At 38.3% G+C, this 10,777-nt stretch overlaps 1 protein-coding gene across 1 annotated transcript; it reads right to left on the reverse strand.

The window, feature by feature from the left end:
• Positions 1–3,459: 3,459 nt before the first annotated feature.
• On the reverse strand, positions 3,460–9,912 carry LOC125037167. Its single transcript, XM_047630201.1, has 2 exons — positions 9,326–9,912; positions 3,460–5,081 (listed from the first exon to the last, which is right to left on the reverse strand). Exons 1-2 carry the CDS (start codon positions 9,620–9,622, stop codon positions 4,911–4,913), a joined length of 468 nt encoding a protein of 155 aa, XP_047486157.1. The 5' UTR covers positions 9,623–9,912; the 3' UTR covers positions 3,460–4,910.
• Positions 9,913–10,777: the final 865 nt, after the last annotated feature.

The raw sequence follows: 10,777 nt of genomic DNA on the forward strand, positions 1-10,777 counted from the left end.
GGCTCACATAATCACATACGGCACATATGGTATATAAAATGTGCGCAATATATAAATATGATCCCGGAGAAAAGGTCAACAGTTTGTTGAGTGAGATGTTATTGTCACAGGAGAGCTATGCATACCAAGCGAAGACAGTCTCAACAGGACGAATAACAGCCTACGTTCCTGTGCATATTCGCCAGGTAGGATTATACAATTGGCGAAAAATGCCTGTACCTCTTCAAAACCTCAAATACATGACCATTCCTAATCATCCATACAACCTGTTCAAGTAAGCCTGTTATCTCTGCATTTCTATATGTCTGAAACATAGGACACTGTGTTATATAGTGTATCAAGGTATGTGCTCTCGGTAGTCTACACTTGCTTGTTTTAACGCCTAACTGCCAGTAATTTTTATACCCAAGCTTTATCTCCGTGTACACACTGGTTTTCCATTTACTCTTGCCCCTTACATCTCAAAGTGTCGTCTGAATGGCCTCGCCCATCCTGACCTGGTGATAGTCTAACTGTATCCTCGTGGTATTGCTCCTTGCCTGGTTATGGCCTCGCCCATCCTGACCTGGTCATAGTCTAACTGTATCCTCGTGATATTGCTCTTTGCCTGTTTAAGAGTCAGCATACGCTTAATGTAAACCTGATGCTTCCTGGTCGCCCCTGTCGCAACCTCATCAACAGCTTCATTGAAGGTGATGCCTACATGTGAAGGGATCCAGACAAATGTAATCACATGCCCCTGGCCCCGCAACCTATGAACTATCAAACTACACTCGTCAACTATGTGGGCAAACACAGGGTTCTTACTGTTAAGTGAGTCCAATGTTCTCCTGCTGTCCACAAAGAAGTATCGTTTTTGAATTACCTTAACCTGTCTAAGTGCTGTCAGTATTGCCAATATGTGATTACTCATTCATACCAGTGTTTGTAGTGAGTACTCTACTCTCAGTGGACTGTCTAATGATGATGGTGATGAGAGAGAGAGAGAGAGAGAAAGAGAGAGAGAGATAGATAGATAGAGAGAGAGAGAGATAGATAGATAGATAGATAGATAGATAGAGAGAGAGAGAGAGAGAGAGAGAGAGAGAGAGAGAGAGAGAGAGAGAGAGAGAGAGAGAGAGAGACTGAGAGAGACTGAGAGAGACTGAGAGAGACTGAGACTGAGAGAGAGAGAGACTGCCGTCCCCACTAGAAGAAGTAACTTGAGTCTGTCACGCTTGGCTTTCGTGTTCTGGTACTTGAATAGTATTTCTGGCCACTCTGCTTTTACACTTTCGTCATTAGTATTATATCTTAATGCAGGGGTCATGGAGAAACTTTGAGCAGTGCTCTCGGTATTCTGAATGAGTGTACACATACACACACACACACACACACACACACACACACACACACACACACACACTCACACACACACACACACACACACACACACACACACACACACACACACACACACACACAACACAACACACTTGCGCGCATTTGAAAACAAACACACAAATTTCGTAATATCATTATTATGACTAGTTTCATACCATACTACTATCATCAATATGCAAACTGCCTTACTCTATATTATAAAACATCGCCATTTTTTTAATTATTTTTTTGTTTATTTCCCCATCCCTGTTTATACGTTACCATTCCTTCCTCTTCACAGTTTTATTCATTCCTTTTCACATTTTCGTTCATTCCTCTTAACATTTCCACTTGTTTCCTTTTTTTATTACATTTATTCCTTGTAATATTCTTTTTCTATCATACTAACGCTGAACCAGGCAGTGCGGAGTGGTCGAGGCGGGTACTTCATCTGTTGCCATGACAACAGAGACGCTTGTGTCCATTCCACTCTGTTCTTGACATATGAGGTGATGTTGTTGTTGTTATTATCGTTTTTTCCTTGCCCGTGTTTTTGACATGTCATTTATTTATTATTGTTGACAAATGAATGAAGGTTGAAGATGATTTTCATTTTTGTTCTTATAATGGTTTTGAGATTCATATTATTTTGCATGATTCAGCAAAGGATAAGTAAATATCATGAGAAATATTCATTATCGTTATTATTTTCTTTACATTGTTCATTCGTTTATTTTTCTATAATGTACACCCATTCTTGTTTATATTTATTTTTATTAATTACGTTATGTGTCATTTCTATTCAGGTATACCTTATTGTCATTATCATTATTTTTTGCATTCATTCCTTTTTATATTTCTCTAATTTTTTAAATATTATTTTCATTAGGCCCTTTGTATTTTTATATTCATTTTTATTTTATATTTGCCATTCACTCCTATTTCTCTTTTTTATAATTTAATTTATTATTTTGAATTTCCATTCATTCTTTTATTTCCATTTATCATTTTATTTCTCTATTTTATTTTTCCACGTTTTATTTTTTAATTGTATTGCCTTTCTCTTTGGTTTTTTATTTGTTATTTCTTTGTCAGGCGAATGAATGCACAACTTTTTTTTTTTTTGTCAGGGGCAGGACAGTGTGAAGAGTCCGAAATTACACCTGGCTGTCACAATGAGTGCGTTGGGGACGATCCCGTGACGAGCGGCGACGACTGGTGGGTTGGTGGGCTGGTGAGTTGGTGGGTTAGTGGGCTGGTGGGATAGTGGGTTGGTGGGCTGGTGGGTTGGTGGGCCGGTGGGTTGGTGGGTTGGTGGGTCGGTGGGCCGGTGGGTAAGTGGGCTGGTGGGTTGGTGGGTTAGTGGGGTGGTGAGTTCGTGGGCTGGTGGGTTAGTAGGCTGTTAGATTAGTGGGTTGGTGGGCTGGTGAGCAGGTGGGTTGGTGGTCTGGTGGGTTGGTGGGTTAGTGAGCTGGTGGGTTAGTGACCTGGTGGGTTAGTGAGTTGGTGGGCTGGTGGGTTAGTGGGTTAGTAGGCTTGTGGGTTAGTGGGCTGGTGTGTTGGTGGGTTGGTGGGTGTCTTCATAAACGGGTTGGCTGGTGAGTGAACAGGTGGACAAGTGGGCGAAGGAAGGTGGTTTGGTGGGCCAGAAGAGGTGGGTTGGTGGGCGGCTAAGTGGGCCAGAGATTGCACGTTGAGGTGGGGGGGGGGGGGTGCTGTTATCTCTGGAAAATTTGAGAGATTAAACACATGATAAATGATAAGAAATTGTACCAAAGCTTATCTCTGTTAATGTTGTTGATATAACATCTTCCTGGTTAATGTTATCAATCATTATCATCCTCATTAGTGTGACTGTTTCATTAACTTTATTTTAAAAGTAAGGAACTACATTATTTTCACCATTGGAATAATTTTTTTATGATGATTTTTATAAAATTTATGTTATTTATATCACTAGTATTATTACTGCCTCCTTCATTACTATCGTCATAATTATACTTCTATTTCCTTCATTAAAAAAATTCCATCGACGCTATCTAACATCTCTTGAATTTCCAATATTCATTTCATGTTGAATGAAAAAAAACGGAAAAATCTCGTAGTACAGTTTTATTTCCTATTCTGAGAAGTACAAACAGTACAAATATAAATGTCATATATATAGACAGTATATCAATAAAGGATAAACAAACCGCCTAAATTAATGCTTATATATAAACCTATAAGCTTCCATAGGCGTTGGCCAAACCGTAGAAAGGAAATCTGTATTTATTTTGTGTTGTTATGTCATCTTAGAATCTATTTCGAGAATAAATTTATATATCTTTTTTGAAATTAAGATTCTGTTTAACCTTTCGGGGCATTAACCTGCACTAAGGTGTTGCGTCTTTAATACACTGGTCACGTGATATATTGGCGTGAATCACAATAGCAGAAACGGTGGATGATATATATATACTTTATATAACTTAATTTATATGTAATATTTACATGGGAAAATATTTCCTTCTAGCCAATTTCCTCCATTGAAATTCTCGTTCTGTATAAACATCAAATGTTCAGTTAAGTTAAAGTAATCTCTGTACCAATATTCATTGGATGCTCAGCAATAAATGAATGTATTCTCGTATATATATATTTTACATAACATTTGGGAGCAATAAGCGAAGAGGAAATATTTTGAGAAAAAAAGCTTTAAAATTACATACAACTAGATCATTCGTTATAGACGCGCTCCAGATATTAAAGTTTATTACATTTTCATTCAACTGTTAAATATGAATTGTGTTTTTTCGGTGATTAAAGAACATGAATAATTAAAACCAAAGAAATGATAAGTCTGAAATGAAAGAAAACGTGACACAAAGAAAACGGTAATGTTAATGATAACACAAGAAAATGAAAAACTACGCTGATAAAAAAGAAAATGAAAATAATATGTTTAACACGGTGAGTCAAGTATGATTAAAAAAGGAAAAAAAAAAAGAATGTGGATTAAGGTGCCCACATAATCCTTCCACTTCAACTTTTATCTCATCGTTGACACTCGCTAATCATGTTTCGTTACGAAGATTAATGTGTACACTTCATCAAGATACGTAACGATTAATATCACTGATTCTCGTGCTTATCTGTGTTATATTTAACAGCTATACCTTTGGAAACTAATGACTCATGTGTAGAGAGGATATTTTTCTCTGAAAGTGCGTGGCCTTTTTATGTTGATACTGACATAAAAACATTTAATATTAAAAAAAGAAAAAAACAATCTTACCATTTTCACTGAAAATCCCTCTTTTGCAAAGCTGTAACTTTCCTCTAAACCAGATTCCATAAGCTTTGCTATAAGACTACTTGCATCGCATGTAAAGCCAATTCGGTTCACTTTATAAAGAACCAGAAAAAAAATGACACAAAACGGAATATATCTACAACAGAAATCAAATACTGAAGCGATATAGGGTCACGGGCGAACATCTTATTATACAGGTATCTTCTAAATATCACATTTAATACAAATCCTACTAATTATATCACAGTTATAGCTATAAAGACGTCTGAAGTACGTTTTCTATGGTCATCTTCTTGGCCAGGGACTCGATCTCGTCAGCGACCGCGTGTCCGTCTGTCACGCTGATAGCGCTCTCCCGGCGGACGAGGTTCTGCTTGTTCTTCTCATTCGCTCTGCTCTTCTCATTCTCCTTGTTCTTCTGATCCTGTAAACGAAAAAGGGTAGTCAATTAAATGCCAAAAGAGAAAATAAAGATAATAACAGCAACGATACGAAATTATAATTAATATTAATAATAATAAAATAACAGAAGACGTTAATCATTCTCATTTCTTTAGTGCGAAGTGTACGTACACATTCTCACGAGGCGTAACACAGGATTTAGAAACCGTAACAAAACACATTCAGGGCAAAACAAAAATTAGTAACGAAGCACAAAAAGGGCGTTTGTTAATCAGATTTCGAAACAATTTTAATTATACGTCCGTTGTCTTGAGTGTTGTGTCAATAGCCTTCTCTCGGACCTTGATATTGACGAAACTTTCATCTTTATATTGGCAAAACATGAATGTATAAAAGACTGAGGGAGAAAGAGGGAGAGGGGGAGGAGGAGGGAAAAGGAGAATAAGAAAAGGGGGAAGGGGGAGGAAGAGTGAGAGTGAGAGTGAGAGTAAGAGTAAGAGTAAGAGTAAGAGTAAGAGTAAGAGTGAGAGTGAGAGTGAGAGTGAGAGTAAGAGTAAGGGTAAGAGTAAGAGTAAGAGTAAGAGTAGGAGTAAGAGAGAGAGAGAGAGAGAGAGAGAGAGAGAGAGAGAGAGAGAGAGAGAGAGAGAGAGAGAGAGAGAGAGAGAGAGAGAGAGAGAGAGAGAGAGAGAGAGGGGAAGAGCTGAGGGAGCAGGAAAAGAGGGAGAAAGAGAGGCAGAAGAAGGATAAATAATCGTGATGAAAAAGAATATGAAAAATATGAGATAAAGACCAGAACGAAAGCAGGAAGTGAAGAGATAAAAAGACGTGCCACAACAAAGATTACATAAAGAGAATAGCAAAGAGGAAATCACTAAAAAAGGAGAAAAAGTATGAAAGGAAAAGTGGGTTAGTGTGAACGGGACATAGCATGGAGGCTAACGAAATGAAGAGAAAGAAAAGATGGATAAATGAGAAGAGAAAGGAGATTACAGGTAAAAAGCACATGAAAAATAACTATTGCTGAAGAGGAAGAAGGAAATTAAGAATAATAGAAACAAAAGAAGAAGAAAGAATCGGGAATAAGAAACACAGACGAAGACGAACGCTAAAACAGAAAGAAAGAACGAAAAACAAACAGTTAATAATGAGACTAATGGTCTACCAGCATGACCGCCATTCTAATCAATTTGCTCAGAAAGCCAATGTATAACCGATAGTCTTCACAACAGCGTCTGGCAGAACAGCGCGGCGCCACACATGATGTAACTATGACGTCACAGGAACCCCCTCTCGTCATGCTGGTCACTGCAATTCCATGGAAAACAGGCCAGGTAGACAACATCCACATAATCGCATAACAAAAAACTGATCAGCAAATTCCTTTTTGCATTCTTAGTACGCCTCAGAATGGCCACTCAGGATGTTACAGCAAAATCCTGTTATTCGATACGCAAACAGCTGCATCCGCGATAACAAAAAAAAAAAAAAAAAAAAAAAAAAAAAAACTTGACAAAGAAAAACTTCTTCGTCTTCAAAAAAAAAAAAAAAAAAAAAAAGTTTAGTTTTATCTGGAATATCTAAGATATACATATAACAAAGTCATATATCCGACCCTAATTCGACAGGAAAGCGAAAAAAGAAAAGAAAAACAGGATGCGCAACATAAAAGGCATCGGATTTCCGGAAAAGACAATGAACCAGAATATAACTGAACTCTTTTCTGGGTGTGTCACTCATCCCGTTTGACCTTATATGATTATTTTTTTTCTATTAATGGTGCAAATATATACCTGCCATCGTGAATATTGATACGTAGATTATCATCATTTGGGACGCAGGTACAGTTGCACGATTAACGGACTGTGATATATATCAGGATGTTTTATTGTGATGATTAATATTTTATCCAAAGTGTCATTTCATTCTTATTATTAACATTAATTAGTAATCTATTTTCATTATTTTATTATTGTTAACGGAGTCAGCATTTTTTTAATAAAGTGACCTCCGCATCATAACATATCAATACTGCCATTAAAATTACTATCCATTCTACCATTATATTGATCATTATTGTTGATATTATGAATCGTGGTCATAATGCTCTAATCTAATTATCATTTTAATTATCAGTAAAACGACTTAAAAGTGAAACACTGCATTCAAAGGGAGATTTATACGAAAAAACATGGATTGAGGATACACTCATCATTCATTTCGTCTTTATTATCATTACTATTATCAAGTTCGTAATGATACCGATTATTATTATTATTATTATTATAGTTATTATTATTATTATTGTTATCATCATTATTATTACAATTGTTACTATTACTATAATATTGTTATTAACTGCCATTATGATTGATATCATCATAGTAATAATGATAATAATAACAAAAACAATTATGATGAAGATGATGATAGTGATAATGGCGACGTTGATGATGATAAAGATGACAAGGACGATGAAGATGAAGATGAAGATGAAGATGATGATGACGATGATGATGATTATGATTATGAAGTTGCTGATGTGATGATAATGATTCTGATAATAATAATGACCATAATAGTAACAGTAGTAACGGTAATACAACAACATTAATCACTATCACCCTCTTATTATCACATCCTTACCGTCATCCGTGTCACCAAGCGTCATAAAGTGATCATCCAGAAATCAAGTTTTATTCACACCTCGTCCGCACATCAAAAACCTTGGCCATTGTTGGTTACTCAGGCGATGGAGGTCAACACCCCCTCCCTCCCCCCTTCCTCCTCCCTTCCTTTCTCTCACCCCCCCCCCCCCCTCTCCCCAAGCCTCTGGTTTTCAGTTCTCTGTAATTCCTACTCCTCCCTATTTTTCTTTTCTTTTCTCGTTTTATTTTATTTTGCTCTCTCTATTTTGTTCAGTTTCCCTTTCTGTTTTACTCCTCCATCTTCTTTTTCCATTTTTTTTCTCATCCTCCTTTATTGGTTTCTGTTACACCCCCCCCCCCCCCCTCCTTTTTCCACCACCTGCACCTTTATCATTGTTTTTTTCTCTCTCTCCTGTTCCTACTGTCCCTCTTTTATCTCTCTTTCTGCCTTCACTTCTTCCACCTTTTCTCTTTCTTTTCACTTCTTTACCTTGCCTCTTTCTCCTTTCTTGTTTTCTCTCTTTTTCCGTACCCCTATCTCCCCTTTTCGCCTTCCATTTTTTTTTTTTTTTTCTCTCTGCATACCCTGTTCACTTTTCCTTCCCTTCCTTATTACGTACTTCTACCTTCTCTCTTCTCATTATGTTATTATCTTCTTCCCCTTTTTGCCACTCACTATTCTTTTTACCTTTCCTCTTCTCCATTTCCTATTCTCGCCTCTCGTTTCCATTCAATTTTCTCTTCCTTTTGCTCCCCTTTCCATCTGCTCATTTTTTATTCCTTCTTCACTTCCCTCTCTCCCTTCTCCTTTTTTTTCTCTTCCTCTATCTTTCCACTCCATTCACTCTCTCTCTTCCCTTTCCTTTCCCTTTTTGCTCATCACTGTAAGGATAACAATAGTATAATGAAACGGTTGATTATACCGTTGTTTCAGCATTCACTGACGGTTCCATGGTCGGTAACATTTTTCAATTATTTAAAACTGAAACTTGACATTCGACGTTGTGCGAGTTTTTTTTTCAATATATTTTCTTTAAGTTGATGATATTGTGTTTAATCTTGGTATAGTATGGGTTTTTAAGTAATCAATTATATAATTATAGATCATTTTAGATAAATCGATATCTGCCATGACTACAGAAACTGGTTACTTTTGGTCGTGAGTGTGATGAAAAGCAGCGGAAGCTTCTACGATCCAGATACCTTGGTAATTTGGTAATGGACGGCTTGTTGGTGTACATCCTACTAGTTTTTGTGCATTCAGTGAAGCATACCAATTTACATAGCAACATGTCTTAGTCCAGGAAAATGTAATGTGATCTTCAAACGCGAAACTGTATACGATAGACTATATTGATGCTTGATGTTTGAAATCAATGAAATAAATAATAACGATCAATAATGGTTAGCCAAGACATATGAAATGATCGTTAGGAATTTGGAAAACAAAAAAGCTTGCGCAGAAAAGTAACTTTGGAACAGCATGAAACAGAACACCAAAGGTGAATAAATTATTCAGTGACAAGCTCTGTTTGTCCCCGAAACCAAAGCTCTGCATAATAACCCCCTTTCCCCCCTTAAAACAGGACGTATAAAGGTCAGCATACAAACACACACAGACCTTTGTCGTGGTGTCAGCCCGGGTCGCGACCTTCGGGCTCGCGTGGTCGTCGTCGGAACTACACCGTGTATCGTCCGGCAACGCGCTCCTCTTCTTGTGGTTCTCCCTGTATCTTCCGCTCCTCGAGATGGACACCTTCCTGCGGTTCACCAGGTCGCTGGACGGGGCGCCCTCGGGGTCCTCCCTCCCCTGGTCCTTCGGGGAGGCTGGGGCGGGCGCCGAGATCGTCTGGGACCGCTTGCCCCGAGGGAGGTGGCTGCTCTTGAAGTTGTGGAACATTTTCATGACGCTCGCCATGGCTACTGGTTTGTTTCTGGCTTTGGGTACTTTTTTGGCTTTACTGTAACCGCTGAAATTTTCTTTCTATTTATTGCGAATTTTGTTATTTGTTCAGATTTAACAGAACGGTAAGTCCGTGTATTTATAAATCATTTCTTATCGAACACTATCTGTGAGCAGTTCACTACTTCTGACCAAACATCTCACACTTCGAGGACAAATACATGTGCGTGCGTTGTCCTTTCCGCTCGAGTCGTCCCAGCGCGTCTGACCGCTCTCAACCAGTTGTCACGACACAATGATCCACCACCTCTCACGGGAAATCCGTCTCCCGCTTCAACAAAAGGGATCCGCTAGTGGCGAACGGGAAGGTGACGTCACAGATAAGCCGACCAATCGCATCGCAGAGAAACCATGGATGGCAGTTCACGCACCTGCGGAGGTGTGTTCTTCCATGGCGACCAATGAGACGCTCACCTCGAGATGACGCAGGAGACGATGGCTCCCACTCTCGGAGCCTCAGACGGTTCTCTTATCAGTGACATATGACGAACGAAGAGAAGAGGTAATGTACTTTCACCAGGGAGCGGGAGACACAACGAGGGAGAATTAAAAGCCAAAACCAAAGTAAAAGGATTGTCCATGACCCACTGGAGCCACGCAGGCAAGCGTGAGCAAAACAACACAGTTGCTAAGTTTACATACTATTACGCAAGGCTGAAGACGTTAATATGTAAATGAGTAAGATGTATATATCAGTTACTATGTCAGGTTACCTCTTTGTCTTACAAATCCGGGGATCAGTTAAGTTAATCTTGGAATAAATCACACTGATAATGAAGTCTAGTTTTACTTGATACGTATACCAACATAAATATTACGTAAGAAATTAGAATCATTTGGGTGATCTCCTTCTGTACTAAGAAAAAATATACATCTTGGACTGTAACAATGTATAAACAGGAACCAATATTTAGCCTTGCTAGCACTTACATCCCATCAAAAATAATCAAACTAATGATAAAGACATACAAGGGACTTACTTCACGTGAATAACAGCCATCGATATGATTCATGGCGAGTGTGGGGCTCGGGTCAGCATGGCGAATACTAATTACATGCCACTGTCAAAATGTGACCTGAAACACCTTTCTGTAAGGAGATAGGCACCAC

This window comes from Penaeus chinensis, chromosome 22, assembly GCF_019202785.1.
Source record: "Penaeus chinensis breed Huanghai No. 1 chromosome 22, ASM1920278v2, whole genome shotgun sequence".
Lineage (NCBI taxonomy): Eukaryota > Metazoa > Arthropoda > Malacostraca > Decapoda > Penaeidae > Penaeus > Penaeus chinensis.